Source organism: Ptychodera flava, chromosome 9 (genome assembly GCF_041260155.1).
Source record: "Ptychodera flava strain L36383 chromosome 9, AS_Pfla_20210202, whole genome shotgun sequence".
Taxonomy (NCBI): Eukaryota; Metazoa; Hemichordata; class Enteropneusta; family Ptychoderidae; genus Ptychodera; species Ptychodera flava.
In genome coordinates, this window is record NC_091936.1 from 18,676,806 (window position 1) to 18,697,609 (window position 20,804).

The 20,804-nt window shown below is 37.1% G+C and overlaps 1 protein-coding gene across 1 annotated transcript; it reads left to right on the forward strand.

The window, feature by feature from the left end:
• The first annotated feature begins 774 nt into the window (after window positions 1-774).
• Window positions 775-19,842, forward strand: LOC139140238 (MAM and LDL-receptor class A domain-containing protein 1-like). The gene is made up of 24 exons (XM_070709338.1): window positions 775-879; window positions 1,598-1,768; window positions 2,167-2,257; window positions 2,661-2,837; window positions 4,012-4,188; window positions 4,669-4,925; window positions 5,765-5,849; window positions 6,435-6,557; window positions 7,671-7,820; window positions 7,977-8,074; window positions 8,693-8,869; window positions 9,311-9,554; window positions 9,987-10,133; window positions 10,824-11,177; window positions 12,485-12,610; window positions 13,026-13,175; window positions 13,551-13,702; window positions 14,407-14,614; window positions 15,175-15,324; window positions 15,538-15,573; window positions 16,647-16,743; window positions 17,510-17,597; window positions 18,377-18,412; window positions 18,795-19,842. The coding sequence occupies exons 2-24, from the start codon at window positions 1,616-1,618 to the stop codon at window positions 18,897-18,899; spliced, it is 3,381 nt and encodes a 1,126-aa protein (XP_070565439.1). The 5' UTR covers window positions 775-879; window positions 1,598-1,615; the 3' UTR covers window positions 18,900-19,842.
• Window positions 19,843-20,804: the final 962 nt, after the last annotated feature.

Genomic DNA, 20,804 nt, shown 5'->3' on the forward strand with positions numbered 1-20,804 from the left:
ATGAAGTTTCCTTCACAATCAAGTGATATCATAGCAAAATTATCATTGACCATTGAATTTTATTTCTTGACAGATGTTTATGCGAAATTTCTTGAAAACGACATTGAAAACACAAAATGATTTTTTTAAAACCATGTAATTCTCATGATACCTTTGTTAGCCAACTACAAGCAGTGCGACTTTGAGAATGGATTTTGTCAGTGGATCCAAGGTGACGTGACAGACTCTCTGGACTGGGCCAGAGATGCTGGCGGTACACTTGCACCTTATACCGGGCCTTCCTTTGATCACACAACTGGTAACAGTGAAGGTACATTTTGCTTTACATTTGTCTAATACTTTTCCTGTCTGTGCATTAATTGATTTTATACAAATGCACAGTTTGCCTATTTTCATATATATGATATCCTCCCAAAGGTTACATAATCTCATACTTAATATTTGTTGAGGTGTTTGCATAACTATACAACTCATACTCAACCTTTCAGTTTAAAAGCTCCGTCAGAAATGCACCATCTGTGAAAATTCAGTAGTAATGTACAGAGCAGGGTGGAAGCACTGATATTATGCTTTCTACAAATATGCACAGAAACACACAACACAGATGAGAACACAAACAACTAAATAACAGACGGACATAATTCATAGTTAGCGTTACGAAGCTTAAGAAAGTAACAAATACAAAATAATGTTCCTGTAGATTTATGCATTTTTCTTTTCAATTTAGGTCATCAGGTTGTCACTGATTTGTAACTTAATTGTTTCTTGTGTCTAGGATATTACCTATACCTGGATACTGGCCCCTTACCAAGGTACCATGAACGGGCTGAACTTATCTACAGCGATGTACTCAGACCCACTACAGACGGTAAATGCAAGGTAAGTGTACACTTAATCACGTTGCATGATAAAGCTTCAGTGTACAAATGCTGCCCGTTTTCTTTGCAGGTCAGTGGTGGCCAATGATTTGATTTCTGCTGTGCTGCTTATTCCTACACTGTAATATACATGTATTATGAGTTTCTTAATTATTACACAAATACTGCAAAGGATGCACAAAGGACACAAGCACAGGTATCGCCCAATGTGAAGCAGAAGGGGATGTATGGTGCTAATATCCAAGTGCATCCTTTGTGCTATATTCATAATGCTTATTATTATACTTTTGATATTACTGAGTCGGGCGTAAACGTGGCCGAGTAGTGTCCATTTTTGTGCCATATCACAACTGTATATTGTGCTTCTGATTAATTATGCAAGTATAGATTGTATATTGTGCTTCTGATTAATTATGCAAGTGTACCGGTAAATTGCCATTTTGCTTCTTTAGCTAGGAATAGCCTGTGCAGCGTACTATGTGCATGGATCTCAAGACACATTCTGGCAATCATCCAATGGGTTCCTTGAGTGAACAAGTGAACAAGCAGAGGCATCTGCTGAAGACAGCACTAGGGGCACCTGGAAACTTTATATGTTATGGAAAGCATGATCTGTATGGCTTTTTGTGCATGCAAAAATTATCTTGCTTTCGATAATTCAATATAATATGTATGAAACATTATTCATTGATGTAGAGTACTTCTGTTTTGTTTTTCAGATCCGTTTCTTCTTTCACATGTTTGGCATCAGCATCGACAGATTGGCAGTCATTCAGCGTATCTATAGAAACACTCGTCAAGGCGACTCAATAGTTTGGACATTCTATGGTAACCGTGGTGACTTCTGGGACAGAGCTGAAGTTACGCTGAACTCGGCACAAAATTTCCAGGTATACATGCAGCAGTATCATCAAGTAGGGAAATGATAATATAGTCCAAGAAATATGGTGATTTCATCTTTGAATCACAGATGATTACGTCAAAGTATATAGTTTGTGATATCACTATCAACCAATAATTGAAGGTAATACTGATACAGTATCTTCCCACTGGATTGCGATCCAGAGCTAGGAACTTACTAGATTTTACATTATGGGATTTACAAATGTAAGTCCTAAGTGAGATTTACACATTAAAGCCATGTCAGAGTTCTCCTCCATTGCTATTATTCATGTCTTTGCTGAATTTTTGATAATCGATTCTCCAAAACGTATATCGAGCTATATATTGCACTGCTAAACTGGCTCACGGTTGCTCAAAGGTATTTTGTGTATTGCTCATCTTCCAGGTTTTGATTGAAGGTCGTGTTGGTGACTCTTTCATGGGTGACATAGGATTGGATGATATCACTTTCACCCCAGAGTGTCTTACAACACCTGGTAAGTCCCTCCTTACCTCATCAATACAGTACATTTCCAAAGTGTAGAGGTTTATCTAAGAGGTCAAAAATCATCAAATCATGAAAATAATGAGTACTCAGGATCAGACTGACAATCTTTATGAAGTCGAATGGTTTATACTATTTTGAGTTTTGGAATGATTTATACTCCATCTAGCATTTTGATCATATTATTGACCTTTTTAATTTTTAATTTTTATGACACATTCCAGTTAACTTCACTTTGACTTTTTGACATGACAAATAAAGTAGCTGAATGACACAATTCTCTTTTGCTGAAATGGTAGAAAATAAAGCTATGTCAGAACTCTGCAATTGGACCATGCACCAGTGTGTGAGTGCAAGTAACACAGTAAAATTTGCATTCTACAATCTGCTTTCAGAGGCCCTGCCCTTGCCACCAGCGACAACCAGGCCTCCCATTCGGCCATCTCCAACTCCACACCCTGGCTGCCAGGTCGGCGAATTCTACTGCCGGATGGAAGATCTGTGTATACCATCTGACAGAGTCTGTGATTTCCGATACGACTGTGCTGATGGATCAGATGAGGATGGATGTGGTGAGTTACCTGTAACTTTGTGACTTTGGAAAGTCTCAGCAAATTCCTTGCAGTCTGGAATGGCATTTTTTCTTTCAGGAAGAGCCGACCTGATTGGACCAAGCAACAGAGAAACAGCACCATGGTGCTATCATTGACCAACACAAGACCACTTGCCTGTCAGTCTAATCTTGCCCCTTGAAATAATCTACTGGTCTAAGGATGCCATTCACAGGAAACTACACTGTAACAATCATACCCCATAGAATAACAATGGATGATAATATGGCATTATTCTTCACCCCTGACCCATTTCACACATTTTGTACACATCTAATTGTTTTCAATTAATAGTTAGGGGTATTATACAGGTCCAGAGTAAATGTTGAAAGATGAAGATCGATAATGAATGTTGACTGTTTCAAAATAAAAAATTGTTAAAACTCGAAATCATTTATTGGATGCCTCATTTATCGAATGTGATGTACCAAATAGGATTCAATGGTAAGTATGTAGTCATCATTTACCAAAACTGACCCAAGACTATTTTTAAACTTTGTAACAGAGATTTAAATATATATGAATGTGATGTTAATTGTTACAGTGGTTTGCATTGACCCATTGGAATTAGACAAACTAGACATCTTGTCTAAATGGTGGTGTTGTCAACATTGTCAGGCGTAACTATCAGCTAGGCGGTATTATCAGTCAATTATAAAGAAGCAACTCTGCAAAAGTAGAAACATTGTTTAGCAGGTGGTCAGACATAGTCAAAACACCACCATCAAGGAATTTACAACGTGGATTGCTGATATGTAGCCTGAGATTGTAGCAGACGTGGTGTGGATCAGGTGGTGTTGTTTTGACTATGCCTGACCTCCTGCTAGACAATGTTTCAACTTTTCTAGAGTTGATTCCTATATGATCGACTCATATTTACCGCCTAGCTGATAATTGCACCTGTTGGCAACACCTAGATTTAGACAATATTGTCTAGTTCGCCTAATGCCAATGGGTTAAAGCAAACCACTGTATCTGTGACAGATATTATTATGAATGAGATTTAGTATATGAGGAAATTTAAAACTTACACAGCCTTAATTACAAGTTAGTGTTCAATGTACGTGTACTTCTGCAAGATACAGGTAACAGAAATGAAATGAAAAATAAATGGTTATTTGGTTGTTTTCCCCAGTTGCATCATCATGTGACTTTGAAAACGACATGTGTAACTGGATTATCGAAGAAGTTTATTCAACGGGAAGGAAGCGTCGAGATGTACCTGCTTTTGTGTGGAAACACGACCAAGCCAAGACTGCGCAAGATGGAGACTACAGGCCAAAAGAAGACAACACCCTTGGCACGGGAGAAGGTGAGAAATACATGTACCAAGTTGATGAACAAGTGGAAGTTCATGTTTCCATGTTTCAATGACATTATGTAGCCATACATACCATTAACTCTACGTACTTGTTTTTCTGGTCATAATTGCCCAAAGGAATGTTTTGTACATTAATATTCTTATTCTTTGTTTATTTTTTGGCTGTGGACCAAATGAAATATGAGCAAAATTTGGCAAAATCTTTCAATTTTAGTAGAGAACTGTCAAGATGTGGGTTTTTTCATGCATGAAGAGTTAATAACCACCTTCAAGTTGGTGACGTTTTGAAATCATTCAAATTTCATATCTTATTACTTATAAAGAGACTCATTGTTGCAGTTTGAAAATTCATAATGATGATTCATACATACCTTGTGGAGGCTCAGTAAAGAAAGAATTGACCTTGGCAACACATTTTCAGCAATATACTGATTCTTACAGCATTTTTAAAATGGAACTCTCTTTTCTCAGGTTGGTATGTGTACAGTGACAGTTCTCCAGGGTCATTCTCTGACACAACTGTTCTCAAAACTCCCAAGATATCGCGACTCGGCCAAAACTGCCACATCAGCTTCTTTCATCACGTAAACGGTGATTTGATTGGCTCACTAGCTCTGCAGCTGGTGCAAGAAGATGGCTCTACAAAGAACATCTGGTACATCAGCCTTGCACAGGGAGACGTCTGGAAGAAGGATACAATATTTGTCGGTGCAGGTACCAATGAAGTGGTAGGTATCTCGTAAAGTTGCAGTTCAATCACCATATCAAAAAAGATTTGCCTTTCCAGTAACCATACATACAAGTAGGGGAAATCACTAAACATTTCCTCATAATTTCAAAACATTACATGTTAATATTGCAACTTTTGGTAGATCTTTGGTTACATCGAGGAACAACATTAAAGCTGACAAAGTTCCATGCTGGCCTATCCTATTGCCACAAGAAGTATCACAAGAAACTTTCATAAGATGATACAAGGGTACCATTATTTGGACTGTGTGTGTACTGCATGACTTTTGAATTGGTATAATTTCAAACAGCACCCATTTCCCGTGTTCTGCACATTCAGTAATGCCATGTCAGTCTTGTTTCCATTACACTGTTCAGCAGTGAACCTCTTATAAATGGTACTCCTCAGATTCATTATGGTTCTTTTCCATGCAAGAAAATTCTGGATTATTGGAGTGGCACACAGAACCCTCAGAAGTTTCCTGATTGATTCAAAGAGTTCAAAAATGTCAGAAGAAGGAATCACAGCACACTGGTGTTTACCTGGATTGAAGTTTTTACACTATCATTGCACATTTCAATATCATAAGCAAAAATTACACACATCAGACATTCACTTTTCAAGTTCGTCCTGGATCCTGTACCAAGAGGCATTTTCAAACACAACCTTTCGGGCAGTACTAACTTGTATCATCTTATCCAGGATTGCAGAAATATCACCTGATTCTGCCCAGTATTTGTTAGATTGCTTGTACAGTAAAATTGTTTCACTTCTATGTGTACTTTGAATTTTGAAAACGACTCATTTCTCTGTTTCATTTTCAAATTTAATTTCAAGGTTCAATTTGAAGCAAGACGGGGTCTCACATTCCTGGGTGACTACGCCTTGGATGACATTTCATTTGTTTTATGCGCACCACCATGTAAGTCAATATTTTAAGGTGAAATTATCAGTAAATTGCTATTTATCAGAGCAATATAATAGTTTTCATATGAAATTATTTCTTATTATACTTTATAACTTTAAGTGTTCCAATGCATGATATTCATTAAAACTTCAAATTCTCTTATCGTATAGAGAAAGTGAGTACAAAATCTGCTGTTGTCTATTAAAGTTTCACAGTTCTATTCTACTGCTGAAAATTTAGGAAAGGAAATGACGTCATGATAACAATGTGAGAACAGATATTGTATCATGTGGAATATTAATCTCTTGATAAAAGTAAATGAACAATGATTGACTCTTCCACCCCCATGCACTTCACAATGGTCTGACCACACCATTGAAAATGTTACGACCTAACACAGTGCGATAGCAAAAAAGATTAAAATCCCAGAAAGCATACATTCATTGATGTTTGAAAAAGTAAGATGAAACCCTGGAAATGTGATGCTGGAGGATTTTAGTTGCTTTTTTTCTTTTCTTAGAGGATGACAGCTTACAAGTTATATTTAATTAGTTAATGGCCAAAGTAAAGGAAAAGTCATACATATGTGTTAAATTGCAGTGATAACAGGAGAACCATGTACCGATGACCAGTTCCGCTGCACCAACACATTTTGCATCAGCAAGACTTTGGTGTGTGATTACAACAATGATTGTGGAGATAACTCGGATGAGGAACATTGTGGTAGGTCGTATTCTGTTCTCATGTCATACGTTACAGAGATGTTTACAATTACTGCCTCTCTGAGCACCAATAACATACATGTACCAGTACCTTAATATTATAGAGGGCTCAGCCCTTGGTGTCGCGCCAGGGGTTAAGATTGGTGATGTTATTTGTATTGATTCATGATAAAATAGAATTAATTGTTACTTGCTATACGTTTGTATGACAACTATGTCCAGTTTCCCTCTGATGAAAGCAGTTCACGTACGTACACAACGTCAAACCCTGCAGCAGTGCAGGTATAGATTTTCTGTATTGTGTAAAAATGTTGGACAAAAATTGGCAATTTATACCATGTTAACAGCCTATTGTGTTAAACAAGGGACGTATTATGCTATCATTATCATTGCAATGGTAACCTCACTGCCCACCTTCCACTTGCAAGCTGAAAACTATAGCGTTCCGTCTAAAAACTGGCAATTTTTGAATCTAGTTATTGACACAGGGGCGCTTTTCTAAAATTCAATTCCAGCATTCTTTGCGCATGGCCCCCCGTTCATATGCACGGCAGTTTTCTCCCTTTTTCTATTTTTATGCGTGATATTAACAATCTTTTGTACCAGCGACTAGGTGGATAATAACACTTACTGGCTAATAAAAGAGATATATAGATAATGGCATGTTATAAAATAATAATTTGCACGATTTGCGAGTACTCAAAAAAACATGGCGGCGCCCATGAAGGTAGGGTACACATCCGGTTACTCGCATAGTATATTATGAATCTGCGCATGCGTAGTCAGTAAGCCGCTGGCGCGACTATTAAACCCCTGTTCTAATCTAATCCAAAAATCTAGCAACATATTTAATGTATAATGATTGCAATAATGGCACCAAAAAAAATGAGTGAGTCACTGACAGTGAACAAATAATGTATTTTAAATAGTCAAATCAGGGAGGGACAATATACCTGTGTATCCACTTTCTTTAGGTGCTCACTTCTGCCAAGAGGCTGTGTTTTAGCCAGCAAGGGAGTACAGTGTTCACCATGAGTCACTTAGTGTAAGTAGCCTTACACAATTTTACTCCAGTTTTAGCTCTGTCAATAATCTGTGTCCTTCTGTCTTTTAGAAAACTACCCTGGCAGGTGTGACTTCGAGGTGGATCTGTGCACTTGGCACCAAGAACATGATGATGACTTTGAATGGCGGCAACAGACAGGACATTCCTACTCTGATAGCACAGGGCCTGCCAGTGATCACACTTTAAGAGATGCTAATGGTGAGTCAATGTCATGAAAAAACCCATAAAACAACCCTATAATACATACATAGATATAAATATTTTACATACTATCCCAAAGGAGAACACCATCTGACCACAATTAACCCCCTCCTGCATCTCCTATCTAAAGGTGTTCTTTAATGTCTTTCTCAGGTCACTACATGTATATCGAAACATCTGCACCGAGGGTGCCTGGTGACAGGGCGAGATTGGGAAGTCCTTCCTTCCTTGGAATAAGCAGAGACTGTGTTGTAAGTCTTCAGAACTTCTGTAATTGATAGCATTAGTGAAATCCAATTGAGCAAATTACCGGTATGCCCCTTCCAAAAAAAAATTGAAGACAGATATTTATGTGAGAAACTATGAAATTCTATCAAGGAATTTAGAGTGTCTCTATGATGATAGTTCATCTTTGAGATGAAAATGTATGAAATCTGTATAAAAATTTGTACAGTAGTATGCACCTCGACAGTGAAAAACTTAAACTTTCACTCAAACTTTCCTCAATTAAACTTTCAACCATTCTCTTGCCAAATCAAGAATAAAAATCAGAGGTCATCCTGCAAAGTTTGGCACTAGAGAAACATATTACCCGACATTTATCGATATTTGAAATTCAAAATGGTCAACACCCCTCTGCTAACACTATGAGGAAAAATGAAATTTTCAATTTTCGAAAGACAAAAAGGGTGAAAATTGGTCTCACTCCAACATTAAACTGATCCCCCACAAGTGATAGATCAGAAATGAATTGTAAAAGTTGAGTCACAATATGTGTCCCTGAGGCACATTCTACCTTAATGTTAAGAGTTAAAAACATCAACTTCCATAAGCACTGTAGTCACCGAAATGTTTGTGTCATCCGTCAGTTCCGTGTGTGGGTACACATGTACGGAGAAGACGTCGGCACCCTCAACATATATGCCAGAACATCATATCAGGATGGAGACAATGGCCTAATACTACTTGCCAGTAGAAGTAATCAAATAGCCAACTCCTGGATTCCTATCTATGTCCAGGTTGAAACTGGTGGCCAAGATTTTGAAGTAAGTACCTGAAAAGTGTCACAGAAAGTAATATTTGTGCTGTAATGTATGATAAGAGTCCCATACCTTGCTAGCATGGCCCTGTCAGGCGTATAAAGTCTTTGTTGTGTTAGCATAAGACATATCTATCACTTACTAACTACTATAGACAGAAAAACACAGAAGGGCTCTAGTCTTGGTTGAGACAAACATTATATCACTATTACCAAACAGAGGGTGCCAGACAATGTTCTTGTATAAGTAAACAGACAGGCACACACAAAACACACTGACAATATTTCTTAGCAATGATTAAATGAGTCCGCAGCATTCATATCTTAGTTATCGATATATTTTGAGTGTATTTAAGAAGGAAAAGTGATGTACATGTATGACATGGTAAACAGTGATGTGAAATCTCTGCTGTATTATTGATTTTGTTTTGACAATCTCCATCACCAGATTGTTGTTGAAGGAGTGCGTGGTGACGGTCACAAGGGTGACATCTCCATCGATGATGTGTCTTTTACTGACACCTGTCTCTTGGGAGGTTCCATTCCTGGAAAGGGAGATGACGACTTGCTCGGCTGGTGCGACATGGAGAGACAGCTCTACGCTTGCGACAATGGTGTCGATTGCTTCACGACATACGAACTTTGTGACTTCATCCAAGATTGTGATGACAATACCGATGAAAGGCATTGTGGTAAGGGCTAAGTTCAGTGAGCATACAATATATAGACATTGGCAGATTGAAGGGGAACAACACTGTGTGACAAGTTATGCTTTCCTGTACAATTGCTGTGCTATGTGATACTGTGGGTTATTACATGCCTTGATGTGAGTACAAATCAGTGCATTGATTTGAGACGGAACATCTGTGGAGTGTGTGGGCCGTGTGAATGATGTACGGACCGGTTTCCATAGGTATGGATAAGCCCTTCATCGTCAAGGTAGACGCTTCATGCTACATGTAGATCTAAAAAATATCCATGCCCGCACAGCTATTTTGACTAAAATTTGTTCGATGCTCATCAATAATGTCGTAAACTGTTAACTGTACCTAAAAATATTATTGATTCTTGTACTTTAAGTTTGGAACTGACATTGCTTCGATCGTAATTTTGTATGCAAACAGGCACATCATGTACGTTTGAAGGACCTGATATGTGCGGTTGGCATGACGCTGGTACTTCATCGGAGTTCGACTGGGAATTAGGGCAGGGAGCGACCGTCACACCAAACACAGGACCGGAAGTTGACAAAACAACAGGAACAATATATGGTCAGTTTCAGTCATAAATCACTTTTCGTTAAAAGTAATATCTATCATTCAACCTGACTTCAATAGTAAGCTTTTGCTTGTGTTCACTGTGCACCATAAGAGGAAACCGTAATCATTATAAGATATATCAATTTGTGAACAGCATCACTATTTGTAATGAAAACATGAAAAAAGACATTCCACAATCAGCGGATATGATTTCTAAAGACCACTAACAACTTTTTTATCCAAATAATGTAAAAGTGGAGAACAACAGTGAAATAGCCAGATGTCGGTCAACATTCTTTTTTTAATTTCAAATAATGTTAGAAAATTCTCTGGGGTTACCCTTTTATGTAATTTCTCAAAATTTTTGCAGGTGAACTTTGTATTGGTATTAGTTAATGTGTTAATTTTTGTCAGTCTACAAGTGCTGTGTTGTTCATTGGTAAGTCAAAAAAGAGATTGCACTCCATGAGGATAATAGTCTATAATATAATTATACTCAGAACTTTCATCGTTTGACCAGGTATTGGCCTTTAGAGTTTACTCACTGTTACCACATGCAGACTTTTACACTCACCACTTCTCTCATCAGACAGTCTCATGGAAATGATAGTGCTTTTGTACTATTTAGATGAAAAGGGCTGTTAATGTCAAATATAATAAAGACACTTGTCTGACCTCTGATTGCTCTTGTTACTTTCAAAGGCTATTACGTCTATGTTAATGCCTTAACCATGGAAGATTTGACCGGCAATGGGAAGAAAGCCCACTTGCAGACGTTACCTTATGTCGAATCAAGCTCTCAGTGTACCCTCGGATTCTGGTATCACATGCGAGGCTCATCCATCGGAGACCTGCGTGTCTTCTTGAAGTCGGCCACAACTGGTCAGTCCACGGTGTTGTGGGAGAGGAACGGCGAACAAGGCAATGATTGGTTGTATGGAGAGATCAGTCTGGGCCACCAGGTGAACTTCATCATAATATTTGAAGCTACTCGAGGTGTTTTGTTTGCTGGAGACATAGCCCTGGATGACATACACTTTGACAAATGTGAAGTTGGTGAGTGTTAATTGTCTTACAAGACCTACTGCAGTTATCAATGCCAGTTGCTACATGCAAATTTTGCTGTTCCTTTTTTGCATGATACAATATAATACAGCATTGTACTACAACATACATTTATGTCATCATGGCTCTAAATTGTTCAGAAAAAGAGGGGAAGAGGGAAGGTAGATGTCAAGATCATATTTTTTTAACATTTGTATGCAAGAGTAGACTAGAGATGAATCCTTTGAGGTATTGTTTGAATATTAAAACATCCACAGCATAGTGAATCCAGTTGCAATCTTTATGCATGTCATTGCAATTTAACATAGACTTCACATTGACATACTACATGTAGTTGTTAAGTAAAGGTAGAATGCACCACAGGGACAGATGTTTGTACTCCCAAAGTTTTATATTTATTTTCCAATCTACCACTTGTGTGGGCTCATTTTAAAGCTTTTGGAGTAAGAAAAGTTTTTACCATCTTTGCTTTTAGGAAGTCGAAATTTTTATTTTTCCACATAGAGCAGGGTAACACAGGGATGGCAGTAAATATTGGTAAATGTTGGGTAATTTGTTTTTCAAGTACTAAACTGAACCCTGATTCTTAATCCTCTTTCTCCTAAGTTGTAGTCATTTCTATGGTTTGTCTATGGAGCCTGGTAGAAAGAGATTAAAGCCCCAATAGCTGTGAATGTTTACTGAACTGATCTCAAAATATCCTTAGTTTTCCAAGAATTTTCTTTGAATAATACCTATTGGAGACTGAAAAAAGTGTATAATCCTGCCACGAGTGTCAAAAGTGGCATGTACATTCAAAGGTTTTAACATCATTTTAGATTTCCGGCCATTTTCAAAAACTAATCATATGACAGAGAAAATAAAGATTACAACAACAAAATGTTGGCCATCGTGTGTTGTGCATTCAGGTAAATAGCATCATGCTTGTTTCTGGTATGATCATGATGTGTATGTGCAGGAAATACTGTTTTTTGTATTTTCCCGCGGGGGCGCCATTTTATGGGTGCAGCACCCGTTTATTATTAAGCCTGTTAACACATGTAGGCATGGTCCAAATCAGCGAGCAGTGATACTTCAATACACGTCCTTAAGTAAGTAGATTTAAACGAACCAACTTTGGTTTGAAAATAAAATCATGAAAATAATGCATAAATTTAGCAGCTGTTGGGGCTTTAATTTGGTAGGAATATGGTTGAAATCTTCATTGAGAAAAGTTTCCGCAAAAGTCTTTCACTTTCGAAGTGCAGACTGTAGAGTTGCGGTGCATATACATTGACATCATCTGTTTTCCTTTGCAGCCAATCACAATGTTCCATGTGACCCCGACAGAGAGTTCAAGTGTCAGAATGGTCAGTGTATTCCAGCCTACCGTCACTGTGACATGGCCTATGACTGTGTGGACCAATCTGATGAACAAGGATGCTGTACGTATCTCTTAGTTTACGTTTTTGTGTTTCAATACTGAAGTTACTGGATTAATTATTCATGACCCTATGGCCAGCTTTCTTGCTGTGTAACCTAACACAGAAACACATTTTGAAAACTGTAAATAAGCCTTTCATACTATTGAACCAGAAACAGCTTAGCTATTAGACAAGAACTTTTACCACTTCCTGGCTTTTAGTACAGAGATCATATTAGATTCTGTTGGCCATAACGTATGAGTTAACATACAAGATACCTATAAATGATATGCATGGCCAATTTACAAGGCTCAAATTTTGAGCTTTGTAAATTTGCCAAGTATATAATGTACAGCACATAGATCCAATACAAGTGGGAAGCTAGAATATGTCAGCCCTAACTACTCATTTTTTAATCTCCTACAATGTGACACAGTACTTCATCAAGGTGACTGTACATTTGACACATCCCTTGAGTTCTGTGGATGGATTCAGCTAACCACAGATGACTTTGACTGGACACTGGCCAGCACCACTCCCAAGTTCTACACTGGTCCAAAGCAAGATCACACCCCAAACACAGATGGTAAGACTGATTATCGAATTCATACCCTTGCACCCCCATGCCCGAGGTGTAGATCCTGCCATCTTATAAAAAATAATGAGAATGTACCAAAATCTGGCTGAGAAAGGGTTCCACCTACATGTACCACCAACCACAGTTTATTCAACCCTAATGCTTGCAGTATGGTAGTTGGACCTTCCATTAGTGAAGAGAAAATGTTACTCATGTTGTACCGCCATGCTAAATATATGCTTCTCTCTAAAGGTGGTCCATAAATGCAGTGTGGAAATCAGTTCATCTCCATTTTCCGTAATACTTGTGGAGATTTCATGATATTTGGTTCTCAACCCCAGGGGGTCAAAGTTCAAAGGATGTCAATGCTTCTCTTGTTTTCAGGAATGTTCCTGTACATTGACAGTTCTTATCCAAGGACTGTTGGAGATACAGCCAGAGTTTCCACTGATATCATATTCCCAGCCAGCACTGGTGTCTGTATGGTTAGATTCTGGTTCCATATGTATGGTACTGATGGTATGGGGACACTTAAGGTCAGTTAGTAGTTACCTTGCTTGATTATCTGTTTAATACTTATTCAGGTCAAAGTACTGTTTACATAGAACTAATTCAGTTCTTACAGCAATCATATTATAACCATCGAACTATGTGTTGATGTATTAAAACAATCCGTAAGAAGCATATAGTTACAGGAATATACATCTTGTGTGAGAAAACTACTGTACAACAAAGGCAAATTGATTTAGTATTAAATTAAATTGTGTGTGTTTTTTACTGCTTAATTGCCTGCCTTTTGGTATTTTGAGTTGATGTAAAGACAAAGAATTTGCTTATGATAACTTTGGTGTAACTATAATTTTCAATAATGGTTTCATTACGTTTGTCCCATGAAACAAGTACACATTCTTGTTCATCTGCCAGAGTGCGTTGAAATCTGAAATATTAGCCCACAAATACAGGCATTGTATACAGTATTCAATGTTTTTGTTGGTAAATAAATTGTCATCTGGGCTAAAATTCAGTTTTCAAGAAGAACATTTTACATTACACACATACAGGCCGCACTGACGATTTGAATATCAGCTATTTTTATAAAGTTTTGAGAACAGGAAACTCTATTTCACAAATGCAACAAAAATACTAGGAAATAGATCAAACATTACAGGTGATGAAACTGAAAGTTAGCGAGTACACTGTTATCAACCAACATTTGCAAAATTCTTGTTTTCCCGCACAGATGTACACTCAGTCTGACACAGAACATCATCAAACGTTATTCATGTTGGCAAGATCCGGGGATTATGGTGACCAGTGGAATTACGCCAGTATTGTCGTTAGCAATCCGTATAACTACAGCATCGTCTTTGAAGCCACAGTTGGATCTGACGATGGTTCAGACATTGCCATTGATGATGTCACTTTCACACATGGTTGCCTTGATCCAGGTGATGTTGTTTGCTCTGACCGTCAGATACATGTCTATCAGAAAAATTGTAATGCAACTCACAGAAAAACGACTTTAAAGCTGCTGTATTCCAACTTCACATACATGTAGAACCACATTTGAATAATTCATGTTAATTTTGCAGCAGCTTTATTTTTGTTCATATCACTGAACAGCACAACTACTTGTTAAGGCTTTTAGGAACTAAAACAAGGCTCAGTGTTATATGTGAAAAAAAATGACAGGAGCTTTACCTAAAACAAAATTGTTTTTAATGATGAACAGTGCATGATGACAAAATAGTTGAACTTGTAACAATTTTAACTAATATTGGCCTTTATTGGCCTTTATATTTTATTTGATGATCTTGTCATTTTCATGCTAATACTATGATCATATTGTTTTATTTAATTATCTGTACCAGGTGTTATTTTATAATTATAGTAGCATTTGACACTAATGTGCCATTAGTGGTAGCATTCACTGACTCTAGGTTGAAAATTCATATTACTTTGCATGGTGTACTGCAACATTATTAACTCGGAGACTGTAACGTTACAGGTTCTGCATTGATACCTGGAGGACCGTGTGGTGAAAATCAATTCTACTGTCCAGCCGATCGTATCTGTATCGGTCAAGAACTTGTCAATGACGGTGAAGTTGACTGTCCCTCTGACTGCTATGATGAGGACCTCCTTAGAGGCACCTGTGGTATGAACATACCTAAACCAACCAATAGTGTGTGTGTTTGTTCGTTTGTTTGTGAGTGAGCGATCAGAAAGGGTTTCCCAGTATATTACCAATGTAACCATGTGATAACTTTCACATGGTAATTTTCATAGTTAAAAATTACGAATAATTTACGGAAGCTTTGCATCATACAGTCTTTCACAAAGATGATTTTTTTTCTCTGTTGCATTTCAGAGGGCTTGACAGGAACAGAACCAGATGAAAGTGAAGGTTTGTAAATTTATGTTTCTCAATGGAATAATCTCAGTTGTTGGGAAAATGTATGCTTCGACCTTCCTCAAGAAAGTCTTGGAGGAATCTTGCCCTGATACCAAGTAGTAAAACGTTACACACGAGCAAGTTTATTGTGACAAAAAGTGTTCCCTACATCCACATCTCCAATATGGCAAGGTCATTAAATGTCAAATGATAAATTCAAAGGTCATGAATGCAAAGTTGTGACATTAAAACTGTATTTAACTCAACCGTGACACGTACAGTGTAATCTGTGGTTATAATAGACATGTCTGTTATCAGAACACCACTACTATCTGGTCCAGGGCTGTCAATAATAAGCAGATTTCACTGATTGTACACCAATTTGCAATGACCAAAACAAAGCAATATCTGTAAAATGAGTGTTACGAATTTCATCATATGTCAGCTATCAAGTATACCACAGTCTTGTTGATCACCTTGGAGTTAAGCTCTGTGAACAAAATGTTGATTTTCTAATTTCTTTAGTGACTGTCCCAGATTGTCACTTAAGTTCATGAAACAAAATTCCTTCATTTACATCAAAAGCCCCCTCCCCTTCCTCTAAACGAAAGTTCAAAAGTGCAATATGTTGATGCCTGCCTGAAAGTACAATTTAGCATTTGGTATAGCTATTGAAGAATATGTTTCCCTTGACCATACTACATTGTCAAGTAATCAATCATTGACAAATTTGAGTACTAACTGCCTTCAGTATGACACGAAGTCTTCCTGTTTTTGGGGTGACTGTGTAAAAAATTGGTAATCATTATTTTCCCCAAAACAGCTGATTTACAATACATCAGAGAAGCAATATACTATTAGATTCTACAGGTACTGATAGACTCTATGTGTGATCAAGCTGCCTCCTCTTTATACCAATTAAATGCTAAAAACATATTTTGCAGTTTGAATTACATGTAAATGACTTGTGGTTATCTCATGTCAAAGTGGTCATTAAGCAAAAAATGAAAGGCAAAAAATTTTCATTACTGCATCATGTTTGCAAAATGCCAACGACCAATCTCTTTTTTCTCTGCCTGATGCAGCTCTTGGATGGATTCTGCTGGTAATATTGGGTGTGATTGCCCTCATCTTTGCCATCATTGCTGCTTATGTTTACTATAAGAGGAACAGATCTTTCAAGTGAGTATGAGTTTGTACTTATGCTTGTAAATGAAAGAAATTCTGTTCACCAAGTTTTGTAGGCAACATCAATCTTTTTAGATTCTCAAATCGTGTTGAAAATTGTGTGAAAAAGCATGTTTAAAATTTGTTACAAAAAGAAAGTTCTGCTCTAAGAATGTACAATATACTTGAAGTGACTGAGATACAAATGCAAAAGAAAAGAGCGATGGCCGTAATGTACTGAAGAATGTTGACAGTTATAGCATGTACCTGTTGCACTTGTGATTGATCTATACATGAACTTTAGCAGTACTCTAGGGAATAAATAAAAATGTGAAATACCAGTTTGTCTGAATTGACGCTGACTTGAAATCAGAAATTCAACCAGACCTGTCTCTACATTGCCTTGCACAGACCTTACAATGACTCGCCAGTGTCATATTCTATGGATGAATTGGGTGACCATCTCGACATGGGTAGCTATAGCTTGGCATCCACAAATGTAAGAATTATGTTAAAAGGCTTTCAAATGACAGAGCCAGTGATGCCCTACCTTAGCATTTAAGATCCAGGCAGAGACTCTGAATTATTATGATTCGATTAAAAACCACAAAGTGTTTAAACTTCAAAATTATTAGTGGAAATCGTTACAATTTATTGACTCAGTGAACCGACAAATTCAAGTCTTTGCGTAGATCTTACTTGCCAGTCAGTGTATGGCTGACTCTGTCTCCTTGGCAACCAATTGACCTATGACCTGACTTTATTACACATCAACATCTAGGAATGGCACCTCATACTTGTTCACTGATGGGGTTCATAGCACTACCATGGACAATCCAGCATTTACTTATCACATGGATGATGCTGATGTGAGTTCCAATACAAAACTCCCTCTAGAATTGTCTGACCTATCTCTCCTTCTGCACTGATTTCCTTCTCTCAGATCTGTTCTACATTCAAGTCTTTTCTCACACTTTTCCAATGTACTATTAACTCCTTGACTACCTTGAGTGGCTGGAACCTTCCAGCAAAACTATGAATAACTATATATTAACCTTTCCTTGCTTTTCCGTGTGTTCACAGTGTGTTTGGTAAAGCAGTTTTACTACATTGTGTTAGAATTTGTTCTTATACTACCACGAAGTGATCCCCATTCATTTTCAAAATTGTTCAAATTACTGGCTGTAGATCTGCACAAACCTTTCCAGTTTAATTTAATTATCATTGCAAATTGCAATGCCATGAAAACATGTCCGAAGTTGTTCAACTTCTCATTACAGCTTCCTTGTTCTCAGTCTCTCAACCTTATGACTCATGGAAAGCACACTGCCTGTGATATCACAGATTTCTTAAATTTAAATCTTTTGCATCCTACTTTAAGAAATAAATTTCATTTAAAGTAAACTATTTGCCCGCAAAATAAACTAAACATTCACTGGCATTGATGTTCAAGTTTTAACTGGAAAATTGAAACTTGCAACTGAGGACATGCTTCACTGAAACCTCTGCTTTTGAGATATCCAAAGCTGCTCGAAATTCATCCTTTTTGGATGTTATAAAGTCAATAGTTTTTGCATTTTTTTTGTAGAGTGAATAGAACATTTCTATTAAACCTCTGACGCAGTCCTCTTGTTTTTCTTTTTCACAGTTTACTGATGATGTGACTGATTCAGGCATGTTCAGTGTAAGTGTAACCATTTGAATTACCTATTCCTTGGCAACAATAAACCTTGAACAATATTTTCTGGAATGTAAACAATCGTTAATCTTGTAAATGCCAAAAATTGTGACGTTAGAGTATTTGTAGTTAGCTGTATCGGAGTCTTTCTACTTTGAAACGGGAACTTTTTCCATAAGTTTGAAATTTTTATTGCAGTCCATATTAGATATTTGTAAGTACTGGAAATATTGCTTCCCATTGTTTACATATTGGTCCAGCCTTCAAAATTGCATGTTGAAATATATGACCCATTGTAATCATCTTATGTTCAATTGTGCATTAATTTATGATAGTCAGTCTAAAGGACTTGACAAATCATCTATGTTTCTTTTCTTCTTCATTTCAGCCTTACAAAGATCCCCTGTCAGTTGATAATCCACTCTACATTGATGACGATGATGCTAGTTTCAAAGAAAACCAAGAACAGCATCTGCCAGAATCGAGAGCGTAATTTCTCAGAAGGAAAAGGGGTTGTTGCAATATCAATCATGAATGAGTGACAAGTCACACATTGTCAAGCAATTGTCACAGTTGTCACGATGACCGATTGTCTTTGCATTCAGTTTAGTCTCAGTGATCATGATTCATGAAGACATAACCTTTCGCTCTGCCATATGTACCTACAGACTGTCCTTTGATATGTTCATATTTTCTTATACCAATGATTCTTCTATGAGGGCAAACAGCATAGGGAACGCAATTGAAGAAAACTGACACAGACCTAGTAGAAGTTCACTTGCAACAATTTATGATTTGTTTTTCTTCTCCAATGAACAGCAGGCTATTCAACTACAACTTTCAAACAATATCAACTTGGAAAATCAGTTCAGCGAATAAAAGTAGTAAAATTCATTGGTTTAAACTTAATAATAAATTGAAATTAAGTTCACCTTGCTTTAAAATCCTCATAATGCCAGCATAATTTAGTAATAAGAATTTTTTTTCACCAAAGGTATTTTTCTTTTTAAATGATCTTGCCTGAGAAATTTTCCAACTCTGAGAAAAACGGCTGATATAGCCAAATAATAACAAACCGGTACGTGGGAATGCATGAAGGAGGACTTTTTCATTCATCACAAGACAACTTCATTTACAGCCATTTTAAGGTGAAATGCAGTAATTTAGTAGTAAGTTGTACATAGTATTCCAGTCTTAAATCCTATCAAAGAGGATACTTTCTTCAGAAAAATTTCCACAAAGGGTGGAAATTATTTTATCTCATTAATACTTTTCTATGGTGGACCAACTAAACAGTAGTAATCAATATTCTGTAAAAGGTAAAGAAGTTTAAGCTTATAGTGGCTAGGGCACATGTATTACACCTTTGCTATTTCTTTGAATGAATGAAAAGATGAATTTGAAAATTAAACTTATGCTTAACTTCTACAACCAAAGCGTGTGGTGCATTTATTTCAATTTAAGTGTATTACATGATTAAGTTTTGTACTCGTTGACAGTTAAAGACTATTCATTTTGTTTATGATGAAAACTCCAAGGCAAGGCTCTAAGACTGCCCTATTTCCCTGTGCATAGGTCTTGCCGAGGTTTTGATGGAACTACATGTATGCTGATGAAAGGGTTAAAGGGGCACATCATGATGAGATATATTACAGAGAAAGCACATTATTCAATGAATCTAAGATTCAATGGGAAAGAAAGACTTGCAAAGTGGATTTTAGATACAAACTCATGTAGACAAAAGAGACCCATATGTGTGTAGGTTATTAAAAAAAATGTCCCCTTTAAGATGTTCACCCTCAGTTCCCTGTAAACAGGTCCATACACCATTGATAACAATGTGTTCAAGACAAACCATGGTGGTGAAAGGATTAACAAGCTTGCAGGTTACTGGTACACCCAAGAAATGACATTCTGTAATAAAAGTTGACTCCACAAACACCATTGAAGGGAAGCAACAGACAATCAAGACATTGTGTCACCATAACACTTTGCAACACTGTACTTTCATGTAGCTCAAGAATTAATGGGAAAAAATTCTGCCATTCAAGATATCTTTCCAAAAATATTGTGCATAGACAATCTGCATTTTGAAATTTGCATGTTTTGTTTCCTGTCTAATATTTCTCCAAGAGTGGTATTAACCCTTTCACCTCAATTGTCCTCTCTAGAGGTCTGACTTTACCATAGAAAACAAAGGGATTGGTTCAAACCATGGTGGTGAATGAATGCCTTACCATAAAAATCTCACCAAAGTGTAAGTACAGGTATATCGGAAGAATGCCATATGTGCAGGGAGTGCATCATGGTTATTGTTCTTGCAATTGTTTCACTTTGAATTAACCCTTTGAGTGCTGTAATTTTTGCCCACCAAAATTTTAGTGCAACATTTTGCCAA

Bases quoted from the DNA above. Each gene is read 5' to 3' on its own strand.
- LOC139140238 (XM_070709338.1), top strand. From the start codon at position 1,616: ATGTTTGGCATCAGCATCGACAGATTGGCAGTCATTCAGCGTATCTAT. The intron at 7,821-7,976 runs GTGAGTCAATGT...TGTCTTTCTCAG, and splicing joins CACTTTAAGAGATGCTAATG to GTCACTACATGTATATCGAA. The intron at 18,413-18,794 runs GTAAGTGTAACC...TCTTCATTTCAG, and splicing joins CTGATTCAGGCATGTTCAGT to CCTTACAAAGATCCCCTGTC.